Source organism: Neocloeon triangulifer, unplaced genomic scaffold (genome assembly GCF_031216515.1).
Source record: "Neocloeon triangulifer isolate White Clay Creek 2 clone unplaced genomic scaffold, ASM3121651v1 ptg000003l, whole genome shotgun sequence".
Lineage (NCBI taxonomy): Eukaryota > Metazoa > Arthropoda > Insecta > Ephemeroptera > Baetidae > Neocloeon > Neocloeon triangulifer.
Genome location: NW_026775546.1, coordinates 7,661,914 through 7,678,196, shown reverse-complemented (window position 1 = coordinate 7,678,196; position 16,283 = coordinate 7,661,914). Strand labels below are relative to the sequence as shown.

At 39.0% G+C, this 16,283-nt stretch overlaps 6 protein-coding genes across 6 annotated transcripts; 1 reads left to right on the top strand and 5 right to left on the bottom strand.

Moving 5' to 3' along the window:
* Positions 1-230: 230 nt before the first annotated feature.
* Positions 231-1,205, top strand: LOC132205696 (uncharacterized). The gene is made up of 3 exons (XM_059634946.1): positions 231-347; positions 520-730; positions 782-1,205. The coding sequence occupies exons 1-3, from the start codon at positions 238-240 to the stop codon at positions 824-826; spliced, it is 366 nt and encodes a 121-aa protein (XP_059490929.1). The 5' UTR covers positions 231-237; the 3' UTR covers positions 827-1,205.
* Positions 812-4,552, bottom strand: LOC132205695 (kinesin-like protein KIF18B). The gene is made up of 10 exons (XM_059634945.1): positions 4,404-4,552; positions 4,024-4,229; positions 3,684-3,919; positions 3,459-3,625; positions 3,200-3,406; positions 2,972-3,143; positions 2,242-2,915; positions 2,012-2,185; positions 1,361-1,841; positions 812-1,306 (listed from the first exon to the last, which is right to left on the bottom strand). The coding sequence occupies exons 2-10, from the start codon at positions 4,227-4,229 to the stop codon at positions 1,155-1,157; spliced, it is 2,469 nt and encodes an 822-aa protein (XP_059490928.1). The 5' UTR covers positions 4,404-4,552; the 3' UTR covers positions 812-1,154.
* A 423-nt stretch (positions 4,553-4,975) lies between these two features.
* LOC132192958 (clarin-2-like) lies at positions 4,976-9,430 on the bottom strand. Its single transcript, XM_059613210.1, has 4 exons — positions 9,108-9,430; positions 5,986-6,180; positions 5,791-5,926; positions 4,976-5,734 (listed from the first exon to the last, which is right to left on the bottom strand). The coding sequence occupies exons 1-4, from the start codon at positions 9,325-9,327 to the stop codon at positions 5,599-5,601; spliced, it is 687 nt and encodes a 228-aa protein (XP_059469193.1). The 5' UTR covers positions 9,328-9,430; the 3' UTR covers positions 4,976-5,598.
* A 616-nt stretch (positions 9,431-10,046) lies between these two features.
* On the bottom strand, positions 10,047-11,964 carry LOC132192957 (clarin-3-like). The gene is made up of 5 exons (XM_059613209.1): positions 11,712-11,964; positions 11,213-11,422; positions 10,959-11,150; positions 10,492-10,627; positions 10,047-10,427 (listed from the first exon to the last, which is right to left on the bottom strand). Exons 1-5 carry the CDS (start codon positions 11,926-11,928, stop codon positions 10,289-10,291), a joined length of 894 nt encoding a protein of 297 aa, XP_059469192.1. The 5' UTR covers positions 11,929-11,964; the 3' UTR covers positions 10,047-10,288.
* Positions 11,965-12,356: 392 nt separating this feature from the next.
* Positions 12,357-14,222, bottom strand: LOC132205735 (cilia- and flagella-associated protein 58-like). The gene is made up of 7 exons (XM_059634993.1): positions 13,969-14,222; positions 13,798-13,906; positions 13,560-13,738; positions 13,161-13,496; positions 12,901-13,107; positions 12,605-12,715; positions 12,357-12,504 (listed from the first exon to the last, which is right to left on the bottom strand). Exons 1-7 carry the CDS (start codon positions 14,152-14,154, stop codon positions 12,370-12,372), a joined length of 1,263 nt encoding a protein of 420 aa, XP_059490976.1. The 5' UTR covers positions 14,155-14,222; the 3' UTR covers positions 12,357-12,369.
* Positions 14,055-16,121, bottom strand: LOC132205734 (tropomyosin alpha-4 chain-like). The gene is made up of 7 exons (XM_059634992.1): positions 15,993-16,121; positions 15,573-15,934; positions 15,164-15,332; positions 14,927-15,103; positions 14,737-14,874; positions 14,224-14,680; positions 14,055-14,164 (listed from the first exon to the last, which is right to left on the bottom strand). Exons 1-6 carry the CDS (start codon positions 16,071-16,073, stop codon positions 14,411-14,413), a joined length of 1,197 nt encoding a protein of 398 aa, XP_059490975.1. The 5' UTR covers positions 16,074-16,121; the 3' UTR covers positions 14,055-14,164; positions 14,224-14,410.
* Positions 16,122-16,283: the final 162 nt, after the last annotated feature.

Genomic DNA, 16,283 nt, shown 5'->3' with positions numbered 1-16,283 from the left:
ATTATTTGGTATACGCAATTCTCTGAGATAAACAATATGATGAAAAAATCTTTGTGTACCATTCTTATGTGCAATATGAAATGAGAAATGAATCAGATTTAGAAGATCAGGAATCATATATGGGGCAGCAGAGCAGCGCAAGTTGCCGTGAAATTGCACATTTGAAGAGCAAGTTGTAGGTATAGGCGAATCTAATGCAAATTAGGCAGAATAAATTGCACCAGGTTTTGGTATAAAATGAGTTTGTGTATCCCAGACACTCATTCTGCTGAATCTCCTCATCCAGCAATCATGTACAACCCAGCTTACTATGGCGCCGCTGCAGTTGCCCAGGACAGGGGTTACTCGTAAGTTACCAATTTTGGTTTTTTATTAAATTTTCCAGCATCTGTTTTATTTAAACCCTAACTATTGCTTGATATTTGAAAAAAAACTAATTAATTTTGATTTGATTCTATCCAAGAAATTTTGATTTTTTTTAATTTCTGGGTTTAATACAATTTTTTTTTAACTTTTTAGGACTGGTCACTTCTTGGGAGGATTTGACCCTATCGGTCTGCTCGCTGGCTTGTCCTTCATCTCCTTCCTTCTGCACGCCCTTTTGTCCTTCTTGTTCCGTCCTTCGGCTCACTCTGCTGGCTACTACTTGCCCCACGGAAGCGCCGCCAGCAGTCGCCAGGGCGAGAGCACCAACGCTCACAACCTGCTTGATTCGGCCATCGACTATTACGTGAGTGGAGAAATTCAAATGATTTTAGAAATTTAATTTTTCTTCTTCTAGGAATCGCTGAACGACGGGGCAAAGAGCATCAAAAACAGACACTGATTATTGTACAAAAGCAGTGCATTATTATTTATTATTCAGCAAAACTTCTTATTTATTAACTCAACTATGTTGTCACTTGAGTAAAATCTATCAAAAGCAACGCGCTCATCTTTTTTAATAACTTTGCTAATAAATGCATCCGAATTGGCGACACAGAACATAAGTGTGTGTTATTTACAAATGATAGGAAGAGAGCTATGTTATTTACAGGCAGTTAAAATGAGACAGGTTAGAGGAAGAAATAAATAATTTCTCTTGTCTGCTGTGTGAATTCACACTAGATTGGTTACTTTGTAAATTTCCACGAATCAAGCTGACGAGCTGGGTGCTATGCTGGATCGTTTTCTTTGTTGGTCACAAACTTCTTGACCTGAACAGGCTTTGCTATTCTCGCTGCCGAGCTGGCAGAACCGCCTGCCATTTTCAGCTTGTTTCTGAACGCACTCCTCATGGGGGTGCCTGGCTTTTTCTTGAAACCACCTAAAAAAAATGCTCAATAGCTTCTAATTGTAATAGTTTGAGTGTTGAACTCACCAGAATAGGGTTTGACCCTGAAGGGTGCTTCCATCGGCCGTCTCGGTGGTGAGAATTTCGATTTCTTGGCAGCACTGGGGTTTTCGACGCAGAAAGTAGCATCCATACTTTCAGTGTTTACAACTTTAGGTTCTGCGTTGAAGGTCTGGTCAAGAGGTCTCGCCAGCAGCTCCTGCTCGAATTCGTCCATGAAGTTGTCAAAGTCTTCGTCGCTCTTTTTGAGAGCTGAGTCAACCTCGTCTTCCTCATCCGCCGATTTGAATTTGACGCTTCCACTTTGCCGCACATACGAGAGCAGTTCGTCGAACTGCGCCTGCAGCTCGGGGCTCACGCAGCACAGGCCTTTCAGAGTGAAGAAGCACTTGTGCAGGACGGAAGCGCATTTGAGGAAGGCGCTTTGGATAGTTTCAATCTCCGTACTCTTTTGAACTGAGAGCTTTGAACAGGTTGCAAACCGCAGTTCCTTCTCCTTGCCTTCACACTACGTGGAAAATTTCAAATTATCAACTGTTTTAAACAAGTGGCTAAACTCGTAAACTCCCGGTTGAGAATAAATTTGATTTTTAGAATTTGAATAATTTTAAAATTTTTTTGCTTCAGTTAAACTATTTTAAATATAATGCCGTTTCAAAAGAATTTTTATTGACTTACGTAGGGATTGAGCATGATGTTGGCCAAGTTGAAAATGGTAGAGTCAATTTGCTGTAGAGAGGAGATGGACAATTTAATTGTCTCAAAACACCTTTGTTCTTCAAGCGTGGCTTCCTCCAGCTTTTGTTCAAGGTTGATCCTTTGGGCCTTGACTTTAATCTCATGTGACGACTCCTTAAATAAAATCAAAATTAAAAAATATTAAATACTGCCTTTTCTAATTGACAAACCTTTATCTGAGTTCCCTCCTTGCTAAGTTCATTAATCCTCTGGAACTTGAGTTTCTTGATGTCGTAGTTGTACTCCAACTTATCTAACTCAGCGACCAAAGTGTACTTGGTGGCTGCCGCAGTCTCAAATTGTTTGCATGACTCTCGAAGGGCCCTCAGCATTTCCAGAATTTCCAAATTCTTCTGTTCCTCAACTGCCGGACTGGCAGGTTTTGGACTCGGTTCAGGTGTTGGCAACTCCTGGACAATTTGAATAGGGGGCGGTGTTTCCTGCACCACTGTGACAACGGGTTGTTCGACCACAACGGGTGCACCTGCACAGACATGCTCCTTAGCTGCTAACTTAAGCGAATCATTCTCCGCCCGCAGAGCAGCATTCTGGGCCTGCAGCCTTGCAATCTCAGCCTTGGCCGAGTCCAACTCCCTTGCAGTCTCCGCTGCGGTGATGTCAACAGAGATCAGGTTCTTCTTGACCCTGTTCTTGATCTTCTTGGCCCTTGTGGCATACTTGAGGGTGTTGTAAGTGTCTTCATAGACGGCACTACTGGGGGAGACGTTGGCGATCATCACGGTTTGGCAGTTTCCCCCAAGCGAGCCCTTTAGCAGTCGCGTCAGTTTGGAGTTGCGGAAAGGAACGTGTTTCAGTCCGTCAGCCAAAGCGTTGATGCAGTTGCCTGAAATAACATTCAAAATTTTAATCTGGGACAAAGTTTTGTTTAAATCAACTGACCCAAAGCAAGCAGGGACTTGTTGATGTTGGCCCCTTCAGCAAACCGGCATTTATTGTTGGTTGTTGCTGCTGCTCTCTCAGACCCTGCCAAGTCAATCATTGACAACTTGGCGCACCTCACTTGGCCAGACCTGCCTCCAGTGTCACTCCTCTTCTTCATCTTAACCAAAACCTAAAAATAATTTATTTACATGTAATCAATTTTAAAAATTGGTATTTTCAATTTACTTGAAAAACAGCATGTGATCGAGAAGACTCCTTGTTTGCATCAGTTGGGTGCTGCGTCCTCCGAAGGTTGCCAGCTTGCAAAATGGACATCAGTTGGTCTGCGGTAGCCGGTCGGTGCCAACTCAGGTCGCTAACAATCACACATGCCCCGTCATCTCGCAGTTGAAGCTGCTTGGGCGGATTTGTTTCCACCAACAAATCGTGCACCTTATGAGAGACTTCAATGAATGCATGTAAAATAAATTACAAAATCTTTTACCATCTCATTGTAAATTTCCAAATAAGAGACAGCAACGTCAACATCAGCGTTTTCCTGCTGCAAAGTGTCGTAGAGTTCCTTCATTAGAAGGGGAGTGATACCAGGTGCCTCCGGAGTGCCAAGCATGGTGAAGGTTTTGCCAGCGCCAGTTGCTCCGTAAGCAAAAACTGTTAAAATTTAGATTAGAGATATGAGGAATTCATTTTTATAGTTATTTAGACGTACCCGAGCAGTTGTAGCCATTCATCAAGTTGTAAATCAGTCCCTGAATGGACTTCTGGTAAACCTCAGCAGTCGATTCTTCCGAACCAAAGACCTGGTCGAAATTGAACTGCAAGTTCTTTGGTTGCTTCTTGTTTATGTCCCTGAAAGCCTGCTTTTTTCCGTGGTGGAAGAAAAAGTCCTCCTCTTCTTTAGGGTCGAAGATGACCAAATCTTTGTCAACAACCTCGACAACGTCCCTGGGCAAAGTTTAAACATTTATATTCATACGAATATTGCAAAGAATACAAAAGATAATTTATATTATGTAGATTTCTTTTTAATAATTAATGACAAAACGAACCTCCACCTGTTGTCGTCCAACTCCTTCCTAGACGAAGGTCGCACTCGCAAAAGCACTTTGATGTTGCTGCTACAGGTGGCCGAGCCTTTGGCACTCGGAGTGGCCAGAAGACCAACATTGGAAAGCCTCTTGGATGCCGTCCCGTGCTTCATGGTCAACGATTTCCTCTTGCGAGGTGAAGCCTTTTTAATCACACGTCCGAACATCTGCGAAAATTAGGAAAAATGCATTTACATTTACAGGCACTTAAAGATTGGATAACAAATGCCCCAACTTTTTGGCCGGAAGCCAAGGTCGACATAAACAATCCTCGTTTTCTTCAAAATTGACAAGAATGTCGGAAGCAACCTGGTGGAAAATGTTGGCACGGATATTTTTACCTTGATATTTGTTGTTTTAGCGGACGAACCTCGACGGAAAGGGGTTAATTGACGAAATTAAATCGCCACCCCTTACAAGGGCAGCCAAGCGCGAGCTCAACGGTCAACCGGTAATGTTTGAAAAGTGGTTTTCGTCGACGACGCCAGGGGCAGCCAGGGGGCAGTGAGCAGTGGCTCGCCATCCGCCATTGGCTGAATTGTTTGTGGGCGCGGCCAAGTCGAGCTACAAAATAAAAACCGCGAAAGTGGAGAAGGGTGGGTCGTTTAGTATTGTACGCAAAAGCGTTTAATAAAAGAATTATTATTGTTCGGCACATTGATTTATTAGGAATAAAATCAATGGTTCGGCAAGAAAAAGAATTAATTTCTGTACATTAATGCCATGGAGGGATGTTTTCAGCTATAAAATACATGCTTTGTTCATTTAAAGTATTTTGTAGGAAAGTTCCCAACTAGCATTTTGGTCGGGATCTTTTTGTTTTCCTGCGTTCGGCGCATGTCAATACTCAGTCAATAATCTACAGAGGAGCGATGAAGAGGATGAAAAAAATTCAAACCTTGAAACGCAAAAATGCTCTGCATGGTGTTCGTTTTTATTTTGTTTTGAGTAGAAGAACGAGCCAATCAGGTATCATAATGCTATAATGCACAAGAAAGGCACAAAGCAATAATTAATGATTTATTTTTCAATATTATCATCATAATGCTCATTTTCAATCACTTGGCTTTTTTATAAAACGGCTTATATGTGTCAATGCAACATAATATTGTTATCTAAAAGGTTGGTTGCAATATGGTAAGAAGTATACACTAAATTAATTTAGTAGATCTCAGATTTAATTTTTTTTATTTGTTTAAAATATAATGTTATTTCCTTATTACATTTCGATGTCTCTCTTTGTTGCATAGAATTACCAGAAATTATAATATTTTCAATATTTCCTTAATTCAGTTGTATAAAATTACAAGATTAGTCTTTGAGATGCATTTATTACAAAAGTATCTCTTTGCTTAAAATTAAAATTTGGACCAACTATTTATGAGGCACATTCTTACAAGCTATAGTCTAGAATCATAAATTCATATTATTTTTTTCAGCACTTTTACGCTACACGTTTATGCATTTTCAATTAGTTTGGTTTTCACTTCGAAATCGCTTGCAATACAATTATTCTAATTTTGATGTGTTAATTATTTAGTACAACATGATGGCCCCGTTGGTCTTTTCCTCTACGACAGGCGTTACTGTCGAGCGCGACTCTCTGTCTCTGGTGCCGATGGCCAGAATTAAAATGTTCAAAATATGAACAACTGCAGCTCCAATCACGAGCCTAAATAAGAATATAATTTATTGAATTATTTTAATACTCCAATTGTAATCACTCACCAGAAAGAAAAGCCAAAATACGCTTTTCCATCTGTAGTCCAATGATTTTCCAAATCCTCTCTTGTTAGCACGTTGTACTGGAAGGATTTGTGGAAGGCAACACCCCAAAAGGCCAGAGTTGCAACATTGGCCGCGACTAGATAATTAAAACCAAATTAAATCATAATAAAAAATAAAATAAATAAATAAAAATACCGGCCAAAGAGTTGCAGAGGTAAATGCCGGGGATGCCTGGCAAGGCGCTGGCAGGGGTGACCGCCGTGTTCAGGGCGGCCAGTATGGCAGAAAGGGTGGCCAGAAGGAGGCCGGCGGTCAGTCCGCCCACGGTGCCCCACCAGTAAACTCTGTTCAAGGCAAATGCGTCCGCGTCCAACAGCATAAGTTCCTCGACTGCAAAAAAGAAAAAAAGAAATAGGGATTGACATTTAGAATAATTAATTTTATACAAAAATTCACAGCATCAAAAATAAGAAGATATTTATGAATACCTTAAGTTATTTATACTGAAAAACGATAAAATCATTTCCAGGTTATATATTATTTTATTTTAATGTGAATTACGTTTTTATTATTTTTTGTGGTATTTGTCTTTCGTAAATATAAAAATATTGTAAATTGTTTTTGTTTGGTGTTAAAATGTATCAACTCAAAACTTGCTTTTTAGAACAAAGTACTGCATGAGTGCATTAATCCTTGAGGTTATATTCCTCTTAATTGCCTCCCCTTCCATTCGGAAATGGAAATTTTGCTCTCGTTAGTCTCACCAGAAAAATAAAACATCTCTCGTATTTTTTTATCCCCGCAAGTCTTGCTCCACCTACGCCGTATAATTTCGGAGAAAACGCACGCATGGCATTATTTCGGACGAAGCCATATAAAGAGCAGATTTTTTCTCACTCAGATTGCTCTAGATTCGAGCAAAGTATCTCACAACAAAGCGCAAGGCACAAAAGGAGGACCGCCGGTGTGATCCTCTTTCACTAATTCGCTGCTCTTTGTCGTCGCTTTCTCATCTGAGAGAGACACTCAATGAGATCAACCGCTGAGAGAGCTTTTAATTAACTCTTGGAAAAAGTGCAAACTATGGTGTGAATTCAATGCGTGAGGCGGCGAAAAATCGTTTTGTCCTTACAGATAAATGCGGAATTGAAAGGAAGTCTTATTTTTTTGTATCAATTAGGAAGTGAAAGGTTTAATTATTAAAAAGAGTTTCAATGCCAATAAATTTTACCCAAATTTCCTCAGAAATTTGTATGGGCTTATTACGCAAGAAAAGCAACGACGATATTTTTTACATTTCAATTTTTTTTTCATTCTTTTTTTTATTTTTATTCAAAGTATTAAAAATTATGAAAACAGGGCTTTCTTTTATAAAGTAAAGAAAATTATATAAAATCGAATTAAATGAAAAAGTTTTGTTCAAAACATTCTTGGATAACTCTTTGAAAGCAGGATGAGCGGTATATAATTACAAAGGGTAACTGCGTAAATAATCACCACAAATTGCTTCTCTTACCGGAATGAAACTTATGCTGTTTGCACAACACCCTGAACAAACTGCATATTAACACTAGCCGCATCCATATCGAATTCAAGCCGCGCGTGGTTACCTCATGCGACGGAGGCAAAATTTTCTTCTCACAGACGAGAAACTTTCTAGCAAACAATATTTTATACACCACGCTTTTTCTGGCGTTTGCATTTTTACTCGCGCATGTAAGATCAAATAATAAAATAATGCAAGTTCGCCCACGGCAAAATTTAACGTGGGAATAACCAACGAGTGTTATAAATAAACAAATAAATCGCTCACTTTTCATTGTAATAAATTTGAGCTTTTACTGCGTGGGCTATTCAAAAAGAGGCTTCAAAAAGGAATCACTTTTAACAAGCAGTTCATTACTGTTTTATTTTGAAAAATTTCTCAAAATGAAATGAACTTTTTATTTGTTTATATTATATTACTTAGACTAGCATAAAGTGCTCAGCCCAGTGCTACGATTGGCCAATCGCATGGCCTTTCGGTCTCGATTTCACGCAGCCGAATCGAGACTGAATAAATTTTCGGGTTCTGTCCTGATTGCTTCTCTAGCTGATGTTAGATTGTGCGTGGCTTGTTCAAAAATCAACAAGGGCACTGCTAATTTAATGGATCCGTTGTTAACATTTGTGCTCCGCTGCGAAATAATATGTTCCTAATTTATATGAAGAAATAAAAATGAATAAAACAAGTTGAACACCATTTTCACAGAAAAGTATAAAATGATGTAATTTTTACGCGTAATATTAAGTTGAAAATTAAAAACTGATTATAGTCAAGCTAGAGTTATTTTTCACATTTTTTTTTAAATTGAATAAAAAAACTTGATTTGTTCGACACGTTTTTTTAATTAAAATTAAAATATTTTTAGATTTTAGATTAATGCTTTTTTTTAGATGTATTTAAAGCAAAAGCAGATCTTCACCCGGTAACCAAACGAATTAAAATATTGCGAAATTATATTTTCTTTCCTTAATTCATTCAGTCGAAAATCTATTTATTACAAGGAAAAAGTCCAAATCAGGATTTGTATGCCAATTCGTGATATCTCAGTGGCATCTCTGCAACACACGCCGATGAAAAAAGAAACAGGTCCGCTGCGGTCAGTCGGCCTTTTGACCCAGTGAAACATTTAGTTGTTTCTCAATTTCCGCCGATTCGAGTAGAAATCTCCAAAGCCGCACTCAATTCACAACAGTTACAAAATGACATTAGAATTAATTCGCACGGCGCTTTTCTCACTAAGGTTGTATTTGCAAGCCTCGAGGCGCCGAACGAAGATGCAGTATTATAAATGCCCATAATGAGGCCTATCACAACATGGATGCAGGCCGAGAGTACCGTTAGCCATAATTCATTCTCAGTGCACGCGCGTAAAAGAACACGAAATCGACGAAGGAATTTCCTTTGTTGGCCGGCCGATAAATTATTAAAGAAAAAATTTGAAACTCAGATTCTCACGTGCAAATAGATAATATAGGTACCGAGGGAACGAAAATCTTTCTTTTGTCACGCTCAGGTGCACAGACGCTTTGTTCGAGAAATAATATGCAGCACTTGAGAGAGCCGAGACCTTGAATACGTAACATCTCAAAATTAAGTGTAAAAAAAGAGACCTCGCAGGCGAAAAGTAATTACTTTGATAAAAATAAAATTCAAAGGAAATTTTTAATTAAAAAAATTTAATTTAAAAATAATTGAAGTTTTGTTTTCATTTTTCTAAAATTTAAATTATTTTTATTAAATTTATTTTATTAATTACTTTGTTTTTAACTACCTTGGAATTCGGTGGTCCTGGTGCCGTAGCCGACGTTCAGGCTCTTTCTGCCCGTGAAGATGCCAAAGTGGATGCTGCCGTCCGACTTTTCGGTGTTGGGAATGCGTTCGGCCGTGGAGAGCACCCAGTACGGCGTGCCGAGCGCACCCACCAACAACCCCAGGGCCAAGCAGCACCCCAGGAAGGTGACGAAAATCATCCCTCGCTTGTAAAAATTCATCTTGGGGTCAAACTCACGACATTTCCGCCGACAAAAAGCACATTCGGGCGTCCGACAACAACTACAGCTGCTTGGAAACTGGCGACTGGTCGTTCCACTCGCAGGCAGAGGGAGCCCTTGACGGTCTGCGCGGCTCACCTGCCAGGTAAAAAAAGTAATAAACAGCGGGAGGGGAGCGTTTGTTCTTGGATTAAAATTGCTTGCTCTAACTTTTAACTGTTTAACCTGCGAAATATTTGCTGGCGAAAGTTTAATTTGCACCCACACTTTCCTAATTAAATTGTATTTTTATAAAATCTTGTGTGAACCGGTGAAAACTTACAAACTCTTTATATACTATTTTTTTTATGGCGAGTTGAATTAAAAATCTTTTGTTCCTAGAAGGGTTTATAAAGTCGATTATTGTTTCAGAAAAAACCTGCTCTTCTCTAAATGTGTCTACTGCGGGCTTCATTCATAAATTTTTTTTTTTTTTTTACAAAGATTACTACATACCTGAAATAGTTTTTATTTGTTTCTTAAAATTCAACCAAAATTCTTTCAAGAATAATCTTATGACATTTTTGTTCCAATTTTGCACTAGAATGATTTAAAAAAATGTGAGGAAACGTTGACTTTATATTCAACTCACCCTTAATTGTGATATTGTACTGAAATTTTTTTTTTTTATTTGATTCAATAATAGTATAAAACAGTGTATAAAAGTAAATAAATCAGATTTGCCATGTTTTATATGTGTAAAAAGTTTCATTAAAATATTCACTCTTGAAAGTTAAATTTTTTTCACGCAAAGAAACAATTTTCCTAATTGTTTTAGAGTCACATAATAATTTATTATTGCATTTATTTTAATTAACTTTCACTCAATTTTGGAACTTTACAACTGCTTTTTATTGGCCTTTCTTTCCAACCTCGCTCGACAGCAATCTTTCCTCTGTTTTGAACACACGTTGCTTGTAAATTAATACAAAAAGATGGCGCCGTCCGAGTCGTCTTTGAGCTCCACCGTCGGCGCCGGCGGTTCCGTCCGGATCAGGTGTCTGCGGTACAGCAGGAGTCCTATGTTAACGACGTGCGCCACGTCGGCTCCAATCAGTATCCTATCGCACATCAAAGTGTTAATTCTCGTCAATGGGGATTTTGCTGATTATCTTTATTATATACCAGAAGGAAAAGCCGAGTGCTGCCAATCCATTTGTCGACGTTAAGCCAATAATTGTTTCGGTCAGGGCTACATTTGTGACCAAGGTGATGCCATACTGGATGCCCCACAGTATTAAAGTAATATCAATCGCCACAGCTGAATTAAAAAATTAATTAATTACATTTTTAATAAAAAAATTTATTATTAAAAATTTTATATAAGCATTTAGTCCATTAATTAATTGCAAGGAGACTTTTTAATTTTTATAATCAGCACAGTGTGTTAAGCTCCATTTATATATTAGATTATTCATTTTTATCAGCGACTTCCAAACTTATTCGTCATCGCGGGCAGATAAGAAAATCGTTTGAATTGCTAAATGACGTATCTCTTGGCTCTTTCTGTTTCGATATTGAGAAAATCCCATTAAAATCACACTTAAGGAGCTACTCTTGATTTTGATAGAGGACAACATTAGGAAACAAACCTGCAATCGCGTTCCAAATGAACAGACCCATGATTCCCAAGATCGGCTCGACGGGGTTTCCCGCCGTGTTGAGCACCGAGAAGATGGCCCCGACCGTGGCCATCAAAAGGGCCAGGGCGATGAAGGCGATCGTTGAAGCCCAGAGGCCCATGTTAATGAAAACAGGGTCCCGATCAAATCTGACCAACTTATCTTAAAAACAAAAATAATTTTTAAATAAACATTCCATTTGAAATTTTTCTCTCATTTTTTACCGTTTTGAGGCAGGGGTTTGATCTCGAATTGATCTTTTCTCAATTGACCGTCTGTTATGTATTCTGGGCCTTGGGATAAGACAACGGGGGCGCATTCTGTAGCATTGACATCACCCTGGGTGTCATAGAGTAACCGGACTTCCTCTTGCCGTTCCTCTTCGGTTCCCAAACAGCTCAGAGCGCAGATGTTCAGATCAACCAAACATGTCACTTAAAAATTTTTACATTAAAATGGGTGACAACTTTGACAAAAATAAAAAGTACTACTGGAACTGATCAAAAAAATTCTAATTGATTTTTTTTTAATTTTTTTATGTACGAAAATTTATTGACAAATTTTGGATGAAATAGAAGTGGGTGCTATAAAATATAGGAACTCCATGAATAATTGTCCAATAAAAAATTTGGTCCGTTTTTATAGCTCAGATCTCAGCTATTTGAGATTTTATTTTCTAAAAGGTTTTATTAATTTTTTAATTTCAAATTTTAATTTACTCACTGTGCAGGCTGAAACTTTTAGGCGTTAACAAAATGCGGCGCGTGAGCGTGCCGGTGAAGAGACCGTAGTTGATGTCGGAGAGGTCATAGGTGGGTTCTTCGTAAAGCGCCCTGGCCTGGATCCAGTTCGGCGAGGCGAGCGCCGTGGCCAGCAGGGCGATGGAGATGCAGGAGATTGGAAAGGTCAGCAGTACGAACGTCCTGTGCGTGATCGCCATTTCAACGCCTCACTGACTGAGTCTCGTTATTATTCGCGATTGTATCAATCGACCGCGAGAGATAGATAAAGCCTACGTTAAACGGGTGCGATAAGAAAAATGAGGTTTTCGTCAGCGAGAGTGGCACTCTCATCCCTGACTGCTGCCGAAACTATCGATCGTCTCATACTCTCGGTGCGATAATCCGATGTCGAGCTGGCGAAAGCTCTTAATTGAAAAATTTAAAAGCCAATTTAGAAAAAATAGTAGAAATGAAAAATAAGAAATATTTTTTAGATTTTTTATGTGATTCCATTTTTATTGTAACATTTACATTTTTTTTCCTTTCTAATTGTGTTTTTACAATCGTGTAAAATCTAATTAAAATTCCTGAAGACTAATGGAAAATTTAATAACAACATGTTTAACACTTTATTTTATTTCCACACACGCGCGTGTCTTTTAATCTGTCAAGCGAGAGTCCTGCGGAGTCACATCGAGATTGAAACCGCCACCGGTAAACCGAACCTTAGGCTGCACAGGAACTAAGGTAGGCTCCTCCAATTTCGCACTTCTGCTTTTCCTCAGTTTTCTTTTCTGTTGAGATTTCATTTTTTTGTATCATATTATTCTTTCACATTACGAAAAAAAATCACTGTTCTTCCGTGAAGCGATTTGATGGTTAAAAACGTCATACCTGTGCAAAAAGTTTCCTCTTGCTCTCCTGCAGCTGCAGTCCCAACTGATGCACCTGCTGTCGCAGATCGCCCACCTGTGACTGGTACATCATCTTTTCGGCAACCAAACACTGAAAAATATTTTACCTTTTTGTTGTTACATTAAAACGATTAAAACTAAAAAAAAAACTAGCTGAACAAAAGTTGTGAAACATTGATTTAGATAAATTAAAAGATTGATACCTGATTTGGAATTTTCAACAAAAAGTAATATTTAATTTTTAAATGTATATTATATTTTTAATTTTTTATATACTTTAATTTGCTTTTGGCTTTGTCTCAGTTGGTATAGCATTTCCGCCGCGCTGAAGGTAGCAGGCGGAGCACTGTGGAGTGCAGCGCGGCGACCTTCCTCTACAGACTTATCGTTATTTTTGCCACTTTTGCTTGACATGGTCCAAATCAGCCTTTTCTGGACCAGGGCCAGTTTTTGTATCAGCTCGAACCGTTCAGGATCCTCACCCTGAATGAAGAAAATTAAAAACATTTTCAATGTTGCATACGTGTTGTTCAGACCTGAAGGTAGCGCCACCTGTGGATGTTCCTGGGCTGCGCCAGTTCCTCCTCGAGCGCCCTTCGCTTGAGCTGCTCCTCCGTCAGGTCGCGTTGCAGCCTGAAAACCTGCACCCTTGTGTCGTCCCTAGCCGTAAGGTCCTGCGTGATCAGCCGGTTTTCGTTGGTCAGGTTCTGCACCTGCAGTTTCAGCAGCCGGATTTCCTCCACCTTCTGATCGTAGTGCACATTCGCCTTTTTGAATTCCTTCTCCAACTCTTTGATTTGCGCTCGCAACTCCCGAATTTCTTCTTCCTTGGCTTTCAGTTTCTTTTGCAAAACGGTCTGACTCTCATTGATCTAAAAACGTCAGATTAATTTAAATTTTAATTTCGCAAATTAAATTAATTCTAATGATTCTACCTTTTCCAAATCGGAGCCGAGTTTCTCTTTTTGCTGCTTTAAGTCTGCAATTTCGTCCTGAAGGGTTTTTTGCTCCTGCTCGGCGGTCAGGGCTCGTTCCCTGAAGGTCACCAACTGCTCCCTGACCTGCCGCAGCTCGTGCCGTGCGCTCTCCTTCTCGCGCTCTGCTCTTTGCAAAACTGAAATAATAATAATAATTTTAACCTTTTATATTTTTTCAAATTTTCTTTTCTTTTACCGAGCTCTTCTTTCATTTTACTCGTCTCAAAACCAATGATGCTCTCTTTCAGTTGGACCCCATTTTGCTCCAACTCTTGAATTTTTTCTTCCAACCGTTCAACTCTAGCCTTTTATTTAAATTATAAATTAAACACATGTATATTTTTTTCCACACAATTTTTGTGCATACTTTGGCAGCAGTGAGTTGCCTCTCACAGTTTTCCTTGTCAAATCTGAGCGCCTCCAAAAGAGCCGACTCGTTTTTTTGCTCAAATGACAACCTGGTCATTTGTTTCCTGGCGAAAATTCTCTGATCCTGCTGATCTTTGAGCTGATCGCAAGTCTCCTCAAATTTTTCTTCTTTTCTCTCCGTCATCACTCTTAATCTGTTGAATTATTTGCTCAAGTGAACATGTTTTTGAATTTATAAAAATTTAATTTGTACTTTTTGCACTCGTTTTCGATTTGTTTCAAATGCGTCTTTTGTTTTGCAATTTCATGGTCCCTCTCCTGCAGTTGGTTTTGCAAAGTTCTCTCCAATTGCTCAAAATTTTTAGTTTTTTCAATTTGCTGCTCCAGCAATCCTTTTTTTTATTTATCATTCCTTAATTTTAATTCTTTTTTATTATAATCTAAGTACCGGCCGCTTTGCTCGTGTTTTTCGCCAGCATTTCCTTTTCCCGGACAACGACGTCCAGTTTTTTCTTCTGACTGTCGGCCTGCTTCCTCAGCCTGTCAGCCTCGCGCTCTCTTTCAACGATTTGCGCCCTCAGCTCTTCTTTCTGCCTTTCCCATTCGTTTCTCACCGCTTCCATCGTGGCCATCCGCTTGAAGTGCGACTCTTGCCCTTTGATGTATTTCGTTGCCTCCTGCCTCACCTTCTGAACTTCTTCGTCTCTAGCCTGAAAAAATTAACAAATTGAATTTTTTTCTTTCCGAAAAACAAAATTAATTTCACCCTCAGAGCGGCAGCTTTCTGGCTCGCCTCTCTGGACAGCCTTTCAACTTTGATCAACTGGGCTTCATAATCCTGCTGGGCTTTGACGGCCCTTGCCGCCATAACTTCAAGCTCCTTTTGCAGTTTTTCCTCAGCTGCCTATTTAAAATTAAATCAAAATCTTGGATTTAAAAAAAAAAAAAAAAATTACCTTTTTCTCACTTTCCAGACTTTCGCTTTTGCCCACAAGTTTGTCAAATGACTTTAATTTTTGTTCAAGTTTTTGGATTTCGGAATCTTTTTCTGCTACAATGTTTGAGAAAGAGAGCTGTTGCTGCTCCAGGGACTCTCTTAATCGCATCTCCTTTCCAAGTTCAACACTTAAAACCTTTATTTTTTCTATTATTTTATATCCATCTTTTTATTTTTATAATTTTATAAAGCTAACCTCTAAGTGTTGTGACATCGTGTCGATCTTTGCTCCGGCTGCCATATTTTTCCTCTCCAATTCGTCATAAGCGTTGGACGATGCTGTTAGTTTTGCTTTTAAATCAACAACATCGCCGTTTGCCTTTTCCCTTTCCTGTTTCTGCTCGTCCTGTTTCCGAGGAGCAGAACTGAGAAGGAAATATTTATTGATATCTTCAATTAAAATTTTTAACCTCGAAATACATTTATATGAATTTTATATTTCTATTGAAACTGAAATTTTTGTTTTATATTCATAGCGATAAAAATTAAACAATCCTCAAAAAATCTTAATGTATATTTTATTATTTATAGTTTTAATAAAATTTCACGTTTTTCCCCTCGTAAAATCTAAAATTAATTTTTAATGAAACTGTAAATTTAATTACTCCTCTTTTTCGAGAGCAGCCCTATTAGTTTGCTCAATGTCCGTTTTGAGCAGTTGGATTTGCTTTTCGGCAGCGACGAGCGCCTCCTGCGCCGCCTGTTCTCGCAAGTGAGCCGCGTCGGCCATCCGAAATGCGTTTTCCATCGCTTCTTTCATGCTCAAAACGCTTTTGCTCGAGTTCTCCGCTTGCTGCACAGCTTCTTCCAGGGACTCCTCGTTCAAATCCAGTTGCTGCTGCAACTTTTCGCAACTGAGTCTCATCAGGTGCTCGTTTTGGCGAGTGGTCATCAGGGCGCCGAAGAGCGAATTGAACTCGGAAAGGACATCCTCCATCGCCACATTTCGCTCCAACTCCTCACACAACTAATTCAAAATTTTGTATTCGTTACAAAAAAATAATTACATATAAAAAAAATCAAACCTTTTTGTATTTACTCTCGAGCAGTTCGTAATCAACTTGCTGAGCCTCTTCAATTGGTGTATCTGTTTCGCTCAACTCCATTTTTAAAATTAAACTGAAATAAAATCAGCAAAGTCCTCAACTAAGTTCCTAATCTGTGAAAAAATTTCGTCCTATTTGATTGCGTGTTGCTATGGTGCTATTTGACAAGGGTGCGTATGCAACCGGCACGACGTGCCTGCAGCGCCGGTTGCCTAACGCCGCACACCAGGCGCTCGCAGCTCCGTGTTCGATTATTTTCTCTCGTTTTCT

What these genes read in the sequence shown, in the direction of transcription:
- LOC132205734 (XM_059634992.1), bottom strand. Translation starts at nt 16,073, where the DNA reads ATGGAGTTGAGCGAAACAGATACACCAATTGAAGAGGCTCAGCAAGTT. An exon ending in TCGAGAGTAAATACAAAAAG is followed by an intron (nt 15,935 to 15,992) that starts GTTTGATTTTTT and finishes ATTTTGAATTAG; the next exon opens with TTGTGTGAGGAGTTGGAGCG. An exon ending in GTCTGGAAAGTGAGAAAAAG is followed by an intron (nt 14,875 to 14,926) that starts GTAATTTTTTTT and finishes AATTTTAAATAG; the next exon opens with GCAGCTGAGGAAAAACTGCA.
- LOC132192957 (XM_059613209.1), bottom strand. Translation starts at nt 11,928, where the DNA reads ATGGCGATCACGCACAGGACGTTCGTACTGCTGACCTTTCCAATCTCC. An exon ending in TAAAAGTTTCAGCCTGCACA is followed by an intron (nt 11,423 to 11,711) that starts GTGAGTAAATTA and finishes AAAATTTTTAAG; the next exon opens with TGACATGTTTGGTTGATCTG. An exon ending in CATTTGGAACGCGATTGCAG is followed by an intron (nt 10,628 to 10,958) that starts GTTTGTTTCCTA and finishes TTTTTAATTCAG; the next exon opens with CTGTGGCGATTGATATTACT.
- LOC132192958 (XM_059613210.1), bottom strand. Translation starts at nt 9,327, where the DNA reads ATGAATTTTTACAAGCGAGGGATGATTTTCGTCACCTTCCTGGGGTGC. An exon ending in CAGGACCACCGAATTCCAAG is followed by an intron (nt 6,181 to 9,107) that starts GTAGTTAAAAAC and finishes TCTTTTTTGCAG; the next exon opens with TCGAGGAACTTATGCTGTTG. An exon ending in TATTTTGGCTTTTCTTTCTG is followed by an intron (nt 5,735 to 5,790) that starts GTGAGTGATTAC and finishes ATTCTTATTTAG; the next exon opens with GCTCGTGATTGGAGCTGCAG.
- LOC132205696 (XM_059634946.1), top strand. Translation starts at nt 238, where the DNA reads ATGAGTTTGTGTATCCCAGACACTCATTCTGCTGAATCTCCTCATCCA. An exon ending in GCCCAGGACAGGGGTTACTC is followed by an intron (nt 348 to 519) that starts GTAAGTTACCAA and finishes TTAACTTTTTAG; the next exon opens with GACTGGTCACTTCTTGGGAG. An exon ending in ATTCGGCCATCGACTATTAC is followed by an intron (nt 731 to 781) that starts GTGAGTGGAGAA and finishes TTCTTCTTCTAG; the next exon opens with GAATCGCTGAACGACGGGGC.
- LOC132205735 (XM_059634993.1), bottom strand. Translation starts at nt 14,154, where the DNA reads ATGACGGAGAGAAAAGAAGAAAAATTTGAGGAGACTTGCGATCAGCTC. An exon ending in GGCAACTCACTGCTGCCAAA is followed by an intron (nt 13,907 to 13,968) that starts GTATGCACAAAA and finishes TTTAAATAAAAG; the next exon opens with GCTAGAGTTGAACGGTTGGA. An exon ending in AAAGCCAAAAGCAAATTAAA is followed by an intron (nt 12,716 to 12,900) that starts GTATATAAAAAA and finishes AATATTTTTCAG; the next exon opens with TGTTTGGTTGCCGAAAAGAT.
- LOC132205695 (XM_059634945.1), bottom strand. Translation starts at nt 4,229, where the DNA reads ATGTTCGGACGTGTGATTAAAAAGGCTTCACCTCGCAAGAGGAAATCG. An exon ending in TGGAAATTTACAATGAGATG is followed by an intron (nt 3,407 to 3,458) that starts GTAAAAGATTTT and finishes GTCTCTCATAAG; the next exon opens with GTGCACGATTTGTTGGTGGA. An exon ending in CAAGTCCCTGCTTGCTTTGG is followed by an intron (nt 2,916 to 2,971) that starts GTCAGTTGATTT and finishes ATGTTATTTCAG; the next exon opens with GCAACTGCATCAACGCTTTG.